Source organism: Astatotilapia calliptera, chromosome 3 (genome assembly GCF_964374335.1).
Source record: "Astatotilapia calliptera chromosome 3, fAstCal68.1, whole genome shotgun sequence".
NCBI classification, from domain to species: Eukaryota; Metazoa; Chordata; class Actinopteri; order Cichliformes; family Cichlidae; genus Astatotilapia; species Astatotilapia calliptera.
The window spans coordinates 35,180,969-35,197,349 of NC_137424.1; the positions used below are offsets into that span (position 1 = coordinate 35,180,969).

At 44.1% G+C, this 16,381-nt stretch overlaps 1 protein-coding gene and 2 long non-coding RNA genes across 8 annotated transcripts in view; 2 read left to right on the forward strand and 1 right to left on the reverse strand.

The window, feature by feature from the left end:
• Positions 1-16,381, reverse strand: part of LOC113018611 (nuclear factor 1 B-type) — a 58,363-nt gene that overhangs the window by 38,576 nt on the left and 3,406 nt on the right. For all 6 annotated transcript variants that reach the window (XM_026161784.2, XM_026161783.2, XM_080299929.1 and 3 more), the window contains one exon: positions 14,710-15,241. In XM_026161784.2, the coding sequence (XP_026017569.2) occupies positions 14,710-15,241 (532 nt within the window). The remainder of the gene's footprint in view (positions 1-14,709; positions 15,242-16,381) is intronic.
• LOC145426287 (uncharacterized) lies at positions 1,886-5,791 on the forward strand. Its single transcript, XR_013906995.1, has 4 exons — positions 1,886-2,184; positions 2,802-2,897; positions 5,296-5,344; positions 5,497-5,791. It is a non-coding gene; the product is annotated as an uncharacterized LOC145426287 (long non-coding RNA).
• On the forward strand, positions 7,166-8,257 carry LOC145426288 (uncharacterized). Its single transcript, XR_013906996.1, has 2 exons — positions 7,166-7,306; positions 7,405-8,257. It is a non-coding gene; the product is annotated as an uncharacterized LOC145426288 (long non-coding RNA).

The window sequence follows — 16,381 nt, forward strand, 5'->3', positions numbered from 1 at the left end:
TTAGCAGATCTCTATTAGCCCGTTTCAGGGATTCAATAACCATACACACATGTAGACGCATTAGCAAATTTGAAACAGAGAGAAGCAGACAAGCGTCATCACTGAGAAGTCATGAGAGGGAGGAGCTGGCACTATGACAACAAGACATTAGCCGTCTGCAGCCTGCTGCCGTCAACAAGTCAGCATGAGCACTACCATCTGACTGGGCTTTCCCAACACTGCCCCCATACACTCAGCCAAAACCAGCTCTTGCTGCTGCTGTTGCTGCTGCTGTTACTGGCTCCTGCTTTCAATTTCAAGAGTGGGCCAAGTAATGGCTTCAGCGTTTTGTGGTCTGCCGACACATATGGTCCGTGTAGCAGAACCAGTTCTGCCCCCCCACCTCCTCCCCTGTAGATCGTTTTGGGACGTGCACGGAGATGTGGGCAGAAGGAGACTGACACAGCCCCAGGGGCTGGCCGCAGTTATGGGGGGAGACGTGTATGGGTCTTGTTATGACTGCCAAGAGAATTGGTCTCAGCGGGGCCACCGCTGCAATCAGTCCAATGCCACAACGTGCAGAACTAACCAAACAGTATTTGTTTAAGGTTTGGCCCTTTCTGAAAATAATGTGTAGGAGGTTCTTAAAAATGCCACCAGCTGCATCGTTCCCAAAGACACTTTATGCACGACCATATGAGGAATCGACCCCAACTTTGACCAAATGGAGAACTCATTAATAATTAGGTCAGCTTCCCATTTAGCCTAATGGCACATGAGAAATTGTATTTACATTAAAAACAAAACTTTTATGAGCCATCATAGGAAGGGCCACATTAACCTTTTCTTTATTGCTCCCATCAGCGCTAACATCACCACTGGCAGTTAGGCTATCGCTGCCGTGGACGCTATCTGGCTGCATGACCTAGATTAAAGGTTATTTGCCCAAGTCACAGAGGCTGCTCCTTTGGCTCGCCCTTGTTGGGTTTCCTTATCGGAGTTTGTCTGGACAAATCTTGGACACAAAGCACCCATTTTGTGCTCCTCTCTGGAGATCCTGTTACAGCGTTCCAGACACGACGCGGTCCGCCACCAGTGCCTCTGGGAGCACGGCGTTTGGTTGGGGCGGTGCGATTAGCTGCTTCCTCAACTTCAAGCATATGATACATGTGAACTCCTCTTACGTCCCTGAGCATGCTTTTGTGCAGCGACAGGGTAAAATGATCGGGGGGGGTCAGATGATGTCATGCTGTGAGAATTTGGATAAAGTGACCCTCCCATCCTCATTACAAGACGATCCAAGGGTCCTCCAAGTAAATTCTGCCTTTAGCTACTTAAATACTTTTCTTTTGTAACTACTAAAATTCCCATTTGTTGCACAATAATGTCCTGACATTAGATGTACTATGGAAATAATTGAGCATCTCCACCCAGCAGTATGCATTTACAGTCTGTGTGTGGATAGAGCTGCCTTGAGGATGATCCAGTGGCCTTATTCCTCCTGTGCTCTACAAGGACAAAGAACAACTAAGAGAGCAGGGTCGAGCGAGGCAGGGAGAACGAGGAAAACGAGAGAGAAAAAGAGTAGTGTTCGCTGACCTCATTCTGACAAACCCGGGAAGAGTCTTTCCTTGGAACCGTTTCGCAATAGCACTGTTGTTTATACAGGTGGTGGGTGAGTCGAGCGAGATATGCAGAGAGCATGCATTTTGCAACACCTCATTATGAATACTAAACACAAGCAGCATGTCAATTCACACAGCGCACACACAAACAAGCACTTCACCCACACTCCAAAGAGTGGTTCACGTTTCATTTAAGTTGTGACATTTGCAGGGAATGCGTCACTTTGTGGGCAGTGGCCAAATCATTCCACTCTGTTTAAATTTCAAAGTCAAGTTCCTTCACACAACCCAAGAGCTGTCAAATGCTACTGTCCCCTCGTATTGGCTGCCGACTGCAAGCCTCTTGGAACGGATGCCTCCGGTTGCCTTGTGTGTTTGGCTTTTGGGCCGTCTTCGGCAACAACATCCACTTGGCCAGAGTTCAGCCCTGTGGAAGGCTACAACAGCCCAAAGGTGGCTGCCAGGACCATTGTTTATGCAACAGTATACTACTGCTAGGTTAAAGGGAAAAAGAGCAAAACAGTGGAGGGAAATGAAGGGCTACTACCTGCAGCAATAAGCTTCTGTCTTTGTACACATGGTGAGACATTTTAAGAATATTATTATAACTCTTTCTTTTCTTTTCTGGAGCCAATATCTTAAGCAAGTTAATTCACAAATTGTACATATGTGAGAATAACCCTGTAAATTTATAAATACTATGCTTTAGATAACCAACTGTCTTTTCTAAAAGAGGAACACTCTCGAAATGACACAAAATGGAAAACCAGGACCTTAACTAAAAGCCATTTAAATTTAATGAAATCTTACCCAAACTAAATAGATTTTTGTGCTTTTATTTCTGTAACAGTTGAAGCCTGAAAACAAACCCATGCGTAAGTTAATGTCGCGCCTATCTTATTTTCCCCACTAATCAATGAGGTGAACCAAATCCATTATATCTTACAAAGATGTGGAAAGAAAAAAAAAGGAGAAAGGATCCACACAACAGCTGTTTGGTAAACATACCAAAGTAATTGTTCCAAATGCCTTATTTTAACACAGATTAAATACAATTAGAGGCTGTTTATCTAATCACAACAAGTCACTCTGCCAAAAGAAAAACCGCTGTCATTGTTCCTAGCAGTTCTGCTCCGAGGAATTAAGCTGGAAATAGGATAACTTTTTTTTTTTTAAACATAGCTTCTCTATGTACAGGAAGGAACGTTTACACACTTGCTGCGGGGAAAGAATATGGCTGGATCGTTGGCTGGCTAAGGCATGGGTCTTCTGAGGTGAATACGAGGAATTCAGGTCAGTGCAGCCGAGACGTTTAACCAGATCAAGCCGCTGCAGCCTGGGTGGAAATAGCACGGGAGGCCACGGAGGGGGAAACCAGTGCGTCACAGCTCCCGGCCTGAATCCAGGCTCACCCCCCACCCCACCTCCCCAATGCAAACAAGAGCCATAACTTCCCTAATGATCTGAGATCATGTACGCCTCACACACACTTCGCCAATAGGAAGCGCTTCCTCTCCACCTTTGACCTCAGAGTGGGTGTGTCTACCTTCGACTTGACATGTGGATCAGGAATGGTGCTAGAGTGATTTGATGAATAGTTAGTGGCAAGTTCATCTATGAGGTTTGAAAAAAGAAAAGCTTTAATCCGAGAAAATCTTTCTGCAACACCAGGAAAATCTTGAAAAATCGGATTTTAAGCCCTAACAAATCTCTTAATATCTTAAATGTTTGCCACATTTTGATAATCTGACACCGACTTGTTTTCATTTACAGTCTCTCCCCCCCCCCCCACCCGTCACACACAATTGCTCTGTGATTCAGAAGTCCAACACCGCACTCACTCACACACACACACACATTGTAAACAGTCTTTATTGAGACGTGAGTGCTTGTATAAACATAGACAAGCTCTATTGAGGGTCCGGGGCTGGGTTGAACAATAAGAGGGGGAAAGTTGCTGGACGTTCCTCACAGACGGTGTGTACAAAATCCAATTATCAGAGCCGTGGCATTAACATTCCAGCAGTCTGGCAGGTGACGGCTCCGTCTTTTCAGCTCCCCCCACCACCATCACACACACACACACACACACACACACACACACACACACACACACACACACACACACACACACACACACACACACACACACACCGCCAGCATGGGATAGTCTCCCTAGGCAGCACCTCAACAATACACTTACACACATGCAGCCTTCTTCAGCTCCCCCTTTCTAAGAACCCCCAAGTATTGAGACATATATAGCAGGAAGAAGGCAAAGAGAGGGGAGGCAGTTGGGAGGAGTGTGGGGTCCACCAGCGACACTGATCTTTTCTTCAGGAGATCAGCGCAACCAGCCTAGCAGGCAGTATCAGTCAATGGGGCATTCTTCTCCTCTCTGTGTTTGGGTGAGAATATGTTGATCGTCGATAACGGCGCTTTGATCGCCATAATGGGGAAACCGCGTTTTGTTTTGAGCATTTGCCTAAAAACAGTGAATGCTTTGTCAGCCTTCGGGCGATGTTTGCGGCATACAAGACGCCGAACTCGACAAAGGTTGAAGGTAAAACAAAACTATTGCTGTTCTTGGCTACAGGGCGGCGTCTGAAGGATTAAAATAAAAGCCGGCACTTTAGGGCTTCTCAGCGAGGGAAGCAAAACACACACAAAAAATACAACTAAAGAACTAAAACTGAGACTTTAAAGTGCTTCTTCTTTGATTACACACACTAACTCCTGTAATTAGCCTCTGCACCTTCTTCCAGCATTAATCCGTCCGGTTTGACAAAGCTCTATCCACCGTGCATCGTTACCAGGTTTTCTTTTTTTTTTTTGCTAAACATACTGTACATACAGACCTTATCACTATAGGATATGGTGTACGTGATAATGTGCATGTGATATGTAAAGCCTCTGCCTGGTGTCGTGCTCTGTATCCTTGTCAGGTCCTATATATAAACATACATCTGGCCCCCATTCTGCTCTTTCCATCATGTCATCCTGCCTACATGGGAGCAGGCTGTGGGAGATGCATACAGTTCAGTACAGGACAGGACAGTAGGGCTGGAAGAAATTATTGTTTTCATTTTTTTTGACTGATTCTTTTTTATTATATGTCAAAACGCCTGGTCTTAAGCTTCTCAGATCCAAAAGCAAATCTTTCTTTTATGGTTTTTGCCTGACTAGTAGATTAAGATTCAAGCAAATTCAACTTAAAGATGCATATACTAAGAAAAAAATACTCAGGCTGAAAGCTGGGAATAAGAAACGTTTGACATTTTTGGCTTCGTAAATGATGATTAATGAATCTAAATTAAGCTGAACTAACTTTTTCTTGATTAACTGATACAGTACACGTACTGAAGCCAAACACCCTGCTGCTAAAAAGTTAAAAGTCTGTTCACTGAAATCATTTTATGCATTTATTCTGCATCAATAGCTAACTAGGATTTTATGGGCATTTTGACTTGATGTTGTATTCCTTCCTTTAAAACAGTTACCGTTTTTTTTTTTTTTAAAAACGCCACCTTTAGCTTCTCTTTTCACAGCTTAAAGTAACTGAGAAGTCTACTTTGTCCCCCTATAAACCTCCTTTTGTTGCTCCTATTCTCCCCCCCTCTTTGTGTGTCGCTGTCCTCCTTTGCGGTGAGATGTTAGTCAAGTGTCTTGTGGCTTTCTCCACCCTCACCAGAAGGCCTGCCCGCGGTTAATTATTCTTGGATGGCGGATGAAAAAAAAAAGTGAGTTCTCTCTTTTTTTTGTTCTTTTTTTTCATTAGCTCAGCAGCAGTTTCCCATTCATAATAGTTGGCACTGGTTTCGCTCTGCCTGCCAGAGATCACACCCCAACCATTTTCATTTTCCTTCATCCATTTGTTTCATTCATGTCATAGATTTGGCAGGGGCCTGCATCGTTTTCCTGATGGCCGCCGACCCTTCAACACCCTCCTTTTGAGTCTCAAACTCCCGTTTGTGGCTTTGTTTTGGATAAGAGCGGAGAAAATGTGGAAAAAAAATTTCATGCTGGTTCGTATCCAAGGGTTGTTGTCTTACTGTATTTCAGGACTGGAATTATTAATTGTAATGTAAAACTGAAAAAGGGATACTTTAGCAAAGCCATATGAAGCTTTGCTGACATGCCCTTGGATGAAAAGAAAGTCATAATAAAACTTTTCCTGGGAAACTGAATGAATATGGTTTATGTATGTGATTGTTGGTATAATTCCAAAGTTAAAAAGAACCATTAAGGACTGTGGGCTACCATTCCCTTGCCTTCACACAGTTTATCCCATAAATTTGCACAAGCAGTGAGCACACCGAGTAATACGCTCTCCACCAGAACTTTAAGTCTATTACACAGTGCGTTCAACAATCTGAGGCCCGGAGAAACAGTATTTCATCATGCAACTACTGGAAATATGCCCACTGACAGGGAATCTGGATTGCACATACACACACATATTTAAAAAAACAACAACAAAAAAACTCTTCCCACCCACCTGTTCTTGAGACATTTTGCTAAATCTATCAACTTCATCTGCTTGCATGTATTTTATTCCATACCACACAGGCCCACAAGCAGAAAGCACACGCGTTTGCATGTGCACGAGTCCAAACATTCAAATGTAACGTACACGTCTTCTCTCTGGGGCTGCAACCCGATCCCAAAGCACTCCAATGTGACATTAAAAACCCAGACTCTTTACCGTTAGGAACCTGGATTCCCAACATGGAAACAAACAAGATGGCTGCCGTGTCTCCAACTGAAGGCGTTGTTCCTCGGCTCCCATCTGAATGGAGTTAAGAGGCTGGCTAGCAGGAGCGGAGAGGAGAAGAGTCTCCTGGGGCAGTTGGCTCAGCAAGCGGGACCAGAGGATGGCTGCACCGTGGATTAGGGCCCCACAGTGGTCCATTGTTAATTGGGCGCCATGTGTGAAAGCTACAGAGAGATTAGTTTGTACAGCTGCTGCCATTTGTCATAACTGCCCTTAACAAGACACACATGGCAACGCAAGTTACAGCCAGAAGTTTTGCAGAAAAAAAGGGAGTAAAAAATGTCAGGCGAGCGTCTAACAGTTTGCAGAACAGGGCCCGCATAAGCAGATGAAGATGTTCCTGGGAAACACCGAGCAGACTCGGCGGGGATCCCATAAGAGATGATGAGCTTGAGCATTACTCATTTAGCCATCTGTAGGTCAACTAGAGTCATTATCATAACTGCTCAAAAGGACTATGCTAAACTAGCACAGATCCCAGACCACGGGTTGCAAACAATTCGGTGAAAATTATGAGGGAAGATCTGCGATTACATCACGGCCCTGTTGGGCAGAGCTCAAATTAGTCAGCGTCTGGGTTTTGTTCAACGAGCAAGAGTGGGATACAACACAGATAACAAGAGCCTGATGACCTCCTGTTAGCCAAATTTCCCTACTAATGTAGAATACAGCATTAGGTTTAGGAGACGGATGCTGGAGGAGAGGCTTTTTTTTTAGGGGGCGAGCAGGAATGTGCAGTGTAATTGTGGGTTGGAGGTATGTGCACATGTTGGAGGCCTAATTACAATCTTGACTTGGTAAATCTGGAACAAGCTTTTAAAAAGGAATCCCACTTTCAGCTTTTTCTTTTTTATGCCTGACAGCTCCCGGAGTGGCGAGGAGTTGCTGCTCACCAAAACTAAACGCAGTCTTTTGAGGAGAAGTGCAGGTGAGTAACCACAAGACGGATTTGTTGCAGTTTCTACGTGCATAAGTGAGAACACAGGTCTCCATGTGTACATTTTTGGATTTGCATGTCAAATTTAGGGACGCTTCTCTGAAAGTCCCTGTGAGCTAAACAACCAGCTGGAGCTTTGTGCCAGCATAGAGAGCGGGACAATTCGAGAAGAACTCAAGCTGTTGGGATCCGGATCGTCACACAGACTTTTAGTGGACACCATGGTAACGAAGCCTCTTCTTCTTCAAGAAAAATAATGGACTTCATTAACTATCCTGTTAGTGCTCCTGCTGGCTTTAATCACGGGAGCACACACGGCACTGGACCAGCCCACTCCTAACACAAGTATTAGCACTTTGGGCTAACAATTTCATCACTACTACAACATCAAAATTCCCCTCGTTTCATTTTGAAAAAGTTATAATTAATAGCTACATTTTGTGATTACAATTTGTAGTATGGTTTAAAATAGGAAGAGCTTATTTTCACTTCTGATTTAAGTTGCTGGGTTGTTGTGAATGCTGCATTTATGGCGGTGCAATTCTCCCATATTTATGCACATGCATCTACAGATAATATGAAGGAAATGTGCACTTTTCTGTTCTCCTTTTTAATCACTGAGTTTTTTTATTAATGCCTTGATGTAAAGAGAGAAGCAGAACTGCCTGTGACAGAGGAGAAAGTACCTCTGTGGAAAATGTGTAACATCTGCAGTTTGGTGATCCTGAGATATGGGATTTTCATGTCGTTACAAACAACGAGAAGTCCACATTTCCTCTCCTGTCTACCCCGTGTATGGCTCACTTTAATCAAACACAGCCCTGCTGCTTCTTCGTGAAAACAAGTTGCTGTACATGCTAAAAATGTAAATGACTTCTTTTTCCCCTTTTTTGCTATATAACTTTTCTTACTGTAAGAGCCAGTAAAAATAATATATATGCACTCAGTGTTTATTGTTTATTGCGCTGCTGCTTAACAGTTGGTTTCTAAATTTGGGAGGTTTTTTTTTTTTTTTTGGGAAAAGTCAACCCAACATATGCGAGGGAGGAGTGCAGTTCCTTTTGCTTGCTTTGACAACTCAATGGGGTGCTGATGAATCCGTCCCAAGCAGGCCATTCCCAAGCCCCAGACACCATATCCCCTCTCTGACCCACTGCACTGACTTTAGAAAGAAATTCTCTGGGGATTCGCCCCCCACCCCAAACAACAACATGCCCACCCAAAAGTACATTTCGCACGGCGCTGTGATGGCGGGCCTCTCTTTTTCTGTTCCACTCAGGTCTTGTCGAGCCGTCACAGTGATGGGCCGTACTGTAACGCCAGACAAAGGAAGAGACAACCATCACTCTAGGCCACTGATCGGCCTTGTCTGGCCTGAAAAGACTTTGATGGGGCAAAGCAGAGTGGGGGGTGCTGCTCAGAGAAGTCAGTGTCTCCTGGGCAACCACTCCGATTGTCTGTCCCTGCCCAAAGTTCCCAATAACACCCCACCTACTACCCCTTCCTTTTTTTTTCTTCCCTTCATTGGTTGTTCACAAGCCTCCATCCTGGGTGAAGGGGACTGGCTTTTGCATAAAAGTCTCATTCTGATACTCGAGGGTGCTTTTCTCCTGACTGACTGGAAAAAATGCAAGGTCAAAGAACATCTTCACACAAATTCTCTAACTAAGACTTTTTGTCTTCCCTCTAAACCTTCTTTTCACTCCAGACTCTGCTGTCTTACATGACCAGTCTAGCAGGCAGATGGGACAACAGTAGGTTTTTCTAGCAGTTACGCTAGTACAACGGTGAAGAAGAGGGTGCAGCCACTGGATGGAGAAGCTCAGGCAGCAGGGAGGGCCCGCTTTGTAAGGCAGGACAGTGATAAGGTCTGGGATAAGGGTGAATGTACCCATTTGTCTTCATTTGGTAGGACTGGCAGACAGGATGGGGGGTGGGGAATCTATCCGGGTGAAGTGGGAGGTGCCGGTTCTCCAGTCAAGTGGCCTCGGGGGGATTTGAAATGCATTTGGGGTCCTCCCCAAAAAAGCCTGGGAAAGTGTGGGGAAGCTGAGATCTTAACCATAGACTAATGACACAAACTGCAGACCTTAACCAAGTGTAGCCACGAACGCAAAACTGAGTCTCCTGCTGAAATACACAAGAAAAGCCTTTTCAACACAATGCCTGAGCCTCACAATGCAGAAGAAAGGCCTCGTCCCGTTTTTTTGACAGATGCAACAGCGCAAACTGTGACACAAGCAAATTAAACACACTGTAGCGGAGCAAAGGAGGGAGTTGTAAATTTTGTTGAGAAAGAAAGCATCCACATTTCTCTGTGGCCTCTGCTCCGAGTTGCCTTGTTTCCATGGCGATTTATGTACACATGGCACACAAAAGAGGGCTAAGGAGGTAACACGGCCTGTTTAAGCCTTGAGGTATTTGCTCGAGCAAAGCCCCGCTGCTAATAACACAAGCTTCATACTGTGCCAGGCAACCTGGCTGCAATGCACCCAGGTTACTGTTTGAGAAAGAGCAGGAGAGGAAAGAAGGCAGAAGGAAGTCAGATGGAGATCACAAAACAACCAAAGATCCTGGAAAGGGGGTGAAGACATTAATACAGAAAGAAAATAAGCGAGAGAGCAAGAAAGCAAGTGAAAAAAAAAAAGAAAAGGAAAGAAAGAAAGGCTGCACTGCAAAACATAAATAGCTGCCGGGTTAAGAGAAAAAGGATCGGGAAGACATTTAGTGGGAAGCGGAAATCAATAAGGCAAGCGGTGAAGCTGGGAGGGAGTTCTAAGTGGATTAGATTGAGAGAATGTGTTCGATAGGTTATGGCTCTGAGAGAGAGGTAGCCAGACACCGCAGGCTCTATTGCATACTAATAAGGAAGCCAGCATGGAAGCTAAGCACAGGGTTGTGCAGTTCACTGTGAAGATTTTTTTCTATATATCTCTGGCATCAGTGGTTACGGTTTTTCCCAGGGTTTGGGGTTTAGCTTGTTCCTTAAAATTCATGTTCAAGATAAAACTCCATCTCGACTGCAATGAGAGCTATTCTCCAGACTTGTTCTAACATTATGGCACAAAATTTACAAGGAGTTGAGTAACTGTAGTTAAACTTGACAGCGGTGTCTTTAATGCGCTCCTCCTTACAACAAGTTTTGTTTCACGTTTCTGGCATAAACCCAGCCGCCATTTCTCTGGCCAAGCGCCTGGGCCTGGGACAGCTGTCATGGTCAGAGTCTCAGGCTTGAGGGAAAGCCAGGGACTGAGAAAAGAAAAGGGAACGGGAGAGAAAAGGAGTGAGAGTCACTTGGCCGGGCAGTGTGCCGCTGGGGTGATTCCTGATGGCAGAGGAGGATAAGGGGATACGAGGGGGGAGAGAGGCAGGGAGGGTTAGATGTTTTGCTTAGTCACAGACCTCCACTGTGACCCAGAAGGTCAGACCTCCGCACTGGCCGCCTGACCAAAGCCTCTGAGGCAGCCAGGCGGAAAACAAGATGCAAACAGCGATCCCGAGCAGTGTGGCGAGCAGGCAGTGGAGAGTCTTGAAGATACCGACCAGCCAGACTACCCAGCTTGAGGGATTGGTTCATTGGGTGAAGGGGTGTGTGCGGGAGACAATCACAAGGGCTTACTCCCCCTCACTTAGGCCAGTGAACCAAGGGACCACCGGCTATACCACAAGAAGTGGCAGAAGAGCGGAGACAAACAGTTGCCAAGAGACCACCGGTGATCCCATGACTGCTGTGGTTTGACCCCGATTGAAGAGTTCAACGACAGGGGCTTAAGAGAATCCGCCCTTCCCCAACAGCTCTGCTGACCACCACCACCCCCACGGCAAAAAGTCTTCCTCCTCCACGTGCCCCGGGCCAGCACAGGCATGTTTTCACTGATCTGTTTTGCTCAATTAAACTTCAGAGGACACCCTGTCACATCTCTTTGTAAAGGTCGTGACCTTAGGGGCAGAGGTTAAGCCTGGCAATTGTAAAACAAGGTTTTGATTAACATGGCGGCTTGTATCCGGAGGTAATCCATCCATTTCTACAAACTATCATGGAAAAAAAACATCACAGGGGGTGTGGGGGTGGGAGTAAAGGTAATGATGTTTTATGGCCACGTTAACTTTCAGCACACGACTAATGGGAAGGCTGCTTGACCTTGACTTCTTTCATCCCGATTTGGACTACCTCAGCAATCCTCGACTCTCACGGTTTCTGAGGAAATCCACTGCCAACTTTCTAAATGCTCGGAAATCTTTTTAGGAATTAGTCACTGAAGATCATGTAAGATCTTAATAATCTTAATAAAAAAAGCCTTTTTACAATGTTATTCTCTAATTTCTCCTTTTTTCCATACATGGCCAGAAAGAACAAGTGAACACAATAAGTATATCTCTGCAGTTGCGTGAACAAACAGGGATGAGCAGCCTAACAAAAACCACATACAAACGAGGCCTAGAGACTCCCAGCATGTCCCGACACGATGATTATCTACATGCCCCGTTGCAACTATTCCATCACGCTGTCAAACTGGATATGCAAAATATGAATCTAGGAGGTGAGAGTTGATGATTTAAAAAAAACAAAAACAAATAAGAATTCCCCTTCTTGTTTTATTGGAAAATGATAAAATGGTGCAGTGGATTACCACGGCAGTATGTGTGTGTGAGTGTGAGAAGCCCGGGCCCTGCATTGAACGCGGCCTGCCAGTTGGCACAATGGATGCCACAACCCCCACTCCCAGCCCCCAGCCTACTTCCCAGCGGGCATTCATCTGGGCATGCACATGGGTGCTACAGCTCTGCCTGGCTAAACGCGTCTGTGCCCCAGAACAAGGGAGCTGAGTGCCCTCTCAAAATTCACCCGGTACACTCGCTGCCAACCCGCCGACCTTTCTCAGGCAGCAGCCCACCAGAATCAAAAACAAACACTCTATGAACCCCATTTTTTTTCTCACGAAAAGTAACAAAAAAAAAAAAGATTTTCCAGAATAAATAACAGCAGCGAAATAACGGATTAGAAAACACGGCAGAAGCAGAACTACATTAAAAATCACAGTCCGAACTCGCTCTTTTTTCCCCCCCACAAAGTTCGCACAATAACCAGATTCTGTTGCAGCCCGAGCCGTTTGCTACTTTCTTTGTGTTTGATTGTATGTTTGTTTGTTTCGTGCAGTTGCAGCAGAACAAAGGCAGCGGCTTCCATTCTGCCACTGTCAAAAAACTTTCCCAACGTGCCCACTGCATTGCGGATGCCAACCAACGAATCAAAGGCACGCTGCAAGCAGACAAAGAGAGTTTGATGCCAACCTCCAAACCTCTAACAACCATTACTGGTGATTTTGCCTGCCTCCCTGGCACCGTGTAAAACAAAATGGCGCCGTGCCGCACGCTACCACAACATGGCTGCATTGTCTGGGTTTGTGGACCGCTCGGTAACTTAAAGAAAAGAAGGCGACGCTTTACTTTGCAAAAACTGGAGAAGGAAAAGAAAAAGATGGCCATCTGAGTGATCCCCGCTATTCGGCGTTTGCCAAGCATTTCACTCAATGGGAATTTTGAGGATGGCGGCAAATGATCGTTCCCATATAGAAAAACATGACATTATTTTAACCTTTTATTATAAACACTGAAACGAATCTTCAACATGATCGTCCTCTCTACTCAGATACAGTTTACTAAAACAGCGGCTGTTTTATAAAGTCAGTTTTGTGAAAAAACAGCACTAAATGCCGTTTCTCGAGTTGGTACTGAGCAGTTCAAAATGCAGCAGATGTAAACCAGGGAAGCGGTGGCATCCTACAAAAGACACAAAAGAGGGTCTGATGCCAACCCCGGTGCCAATGGCAACCATTATTGTCTCTGTGCTGTGCCTTCTGCTTTCCCTGGCACTTATCAAACACAAAATGGCGCTCAGGGTTTGATGATAATGAGCTAGCTATACCACTACCCTCCAATGGGAGCACAGTGTAGTGGCGGCTATTCGGTGTGGTTGCAGTAGATTTAAGGGCAGCACATGAGAGGTTTAAAAGTGTGGGATGTATATGACTGAAATGTGTTTACTCGCAGTCAGAGGAGACCTGAATTTCATTTTCAAAGGCCTTTTAAAGGTGTTATCTGATTCGAGATCCGAGTAGGAAAAAAAACAACATCATTCACAGTATCCTGTGAAAAGTGTTTTCTGTAGAACTCATTGAACCTGGAAGAGATCACATCTGAATGTGGCGTTGCTCTGATCATGCTCTGAGTGAAAATCTCCCAGTTTACAGTCTGCATGACTGACTATGTAAACCAGTTTCTGGTGATGTACACTAGAAACACCGTTTCTATTCTGGACTTTCAGAAATGCCTTTATTTTATTTTTGCGGCCGTGTTTACTATTTTTTATTAAAGGGAAAAAAAAGAAAGAAATCCTAGCAAATTAATTCTGGAAAGAAAAAGAAATAAATTAAAACATCAATTTAAAATATATGCATGACAAAAACTATAACTACTACCCTCTTATAAAGTACACTTCCTAAACTGTGCAAAATGTGTCCTCTAAACCTTTCATGTAAAAGAATCCAGTTTTTTTAGGGATCAGGAAAATAACATGAAATAACATGACACACAAAGAAGAAAACAGAAAAAACAGAAACTTTAAATTTTATAACAGCTGAAAGTGTTTTTATGTCTGTAATGTGACTTACTATTAGAAATCGCTTCATTGATCACACGTATTACCATTTTAATTGGTGGAAAATCAACAGTGTTTGCAGGCAAACCAGTTTGAAATTTTTATCGTGGAATGAAAACTAAAAAGGGACAAATGCCATGATTATTTTTAAAATATTGAGATTAAAAAGTGAAAGATTTTTTTTTTTAAATCTTAGGTTACATTAAATGTTATTTATTTATTTATTTATAAATGAATTAATAAAATATAACACTGCTCCATATATTCAGCATTTGGACATTTAAGACTGAAACTTTCCACAAATGCCACCACTTGATTTCCAAACAAATGGATCAGTTATGCAGTGTGTGTGCAGTTGTGCAATCCTGTGTGTGTGTGTGGTTGTGTGTGTACAAGGTAACTGAATAATTACAGGAGAATTACAGGGATATAAGCTGCTGCTGGATTTCAGCAAAGCAAACACAGTTAACACATGGTCTTATCTAATTTTGATGACATTGTTTTTGTAATGAGGCTTGCTTAGAAAAATAAAAATGTTTGTGGTATAAATGTATGCACAGTACTGACCGTCACAGTCGTACATTTGCTCCTCTGGCAGATTTAGAATTGCCAGAAAATAACTCATGCGACTCTTGACCTTGCTAAATCATCACTCACTCTCTCTCACACACACACGCACAACATTAACTGTCTCTCTCTCACACACACAGAGAATCAGTATGAACTTGAAACCTACCTTGGTCCTGGACATAGTATGCTAGAAACAAGTCCAGCTCCTTGACTGATACTGTTATGTGGTGTGGCTGGACACAAAGTGCTGGGTTGGTGCAATGTGGAGACTTGACGAGGCGCTCGCCATCTGTACTTTCCAGAGGGATGCCTTTGAAGAGGATGACCATCACCAGGTCCAGACGCCATACTTTGTCGGCCTGCCGCAAACAGTCGATTCGTCGTATCTTGCCCTTTTGGTCCGGGTTGGATAGCACGCAGCAAGGGGGCTTCTTGCCCGTCACGCTGAGGACAAAGTCCTCCCGGTACTCCTGCCGAATGTCCTTACGCAGCTTGGCTAGCAGCCTGGATGCCCATTTCTGCTTAACCTCGGGCTTCTCGCTCAGAAGCTCATCCTTCACCGCGCGCTCCTCGTCCTTGGACATCCGCTTCTCGTGCTTCTTGAAGTACTTGCGTTTTCTGGCCTGGAGGTTGAACCACGTGTAGGCGATGGCGCGGACGTGAGGAAGAAGTGCCTCGATGAAGGGATGAAACTCATCCTGGAGCATCCGAGGGGCACAGTGTGGAGAAAGAGACAGAAAGAGAAGGAGAGAAACGGAATCAGAAACTCATGTCATCAAACATGAAGAAATATGTGTTTACCCAGCTACTAATTTAAAGCAGAAGGGAAGTCAGACCACAATTTTAAAATCCCTCATAATCAGTCACATAATGTCACTGGCAGTTTCTTCAAGCTAAGAATGATCTCTTTATATTAGGAACTCTAGCTTTACCATCCTAGATATGCTGCAGGTGTGACAAGTAAATTCCACCGTTTATATCAACTCGAAGCCCGGTGACTGAATGCACTTGCAGCTCTGCTCGCATTTCACGAGCATGCTCTGAGTGGGACTCCTGTAACACTGCTGCTGCTGGTGCTGCAGGGAGCATGCGCCCCACACAGTTGCATTTCTCTTATCAAACTATCCACATACCATAATCTGGAAGTGGGATGCAACCATTAAAAAAATAAAAAATAAAAAAAGGAAGGCAGAGAGATACTCATTCTTCAGACACGATGCACACGGCCTCATGTATACATGCCAGCTTAATGTACAAAACGGAATAAAACACAGGCAGGCGAGAGAGGCGGCACATCAAATGAAGCAATAGTGTGAAAGGTATTTGCAAAGGTTGATCGAGTACTCAAAGGATTTCATGCCAAATCGTTTCAAGCATTGAGGTTAACACATGGAATGGCACCTGCCCAGCTTCATTCCTAAAAGTTGAGGTTAGGTAGCCCGGCCTACTGTTAAAATGTTTCATCTCACTTTTATTTAGCTATTCATTTTTGTTTAACTCATTTCGTATTACAGTCATATTACACTACTTTGTGTTGCATTACAAAATTGTTACCTTTGAATAAAACACATCATTATGGATTTTTTGCCACTCAATTTTCCCCCCTTCAAAAATACAAAACAAAACAGACACTAATTCCTACAACAACTCAGCAACTAAATGGCTAATATTAATACTGATTCACTGATTCAACAATAAATTATATTTGTTTCATTTCTTAATTCTTGTTCTCTGGGAATCTCTAGAACTCATCAGAAAGGACTGCAGCTGAGGGATGGAAACATTAAATTATTTTTGTTTGAGGTCATTAAAATGCCAGATTTAATAACTATACACAG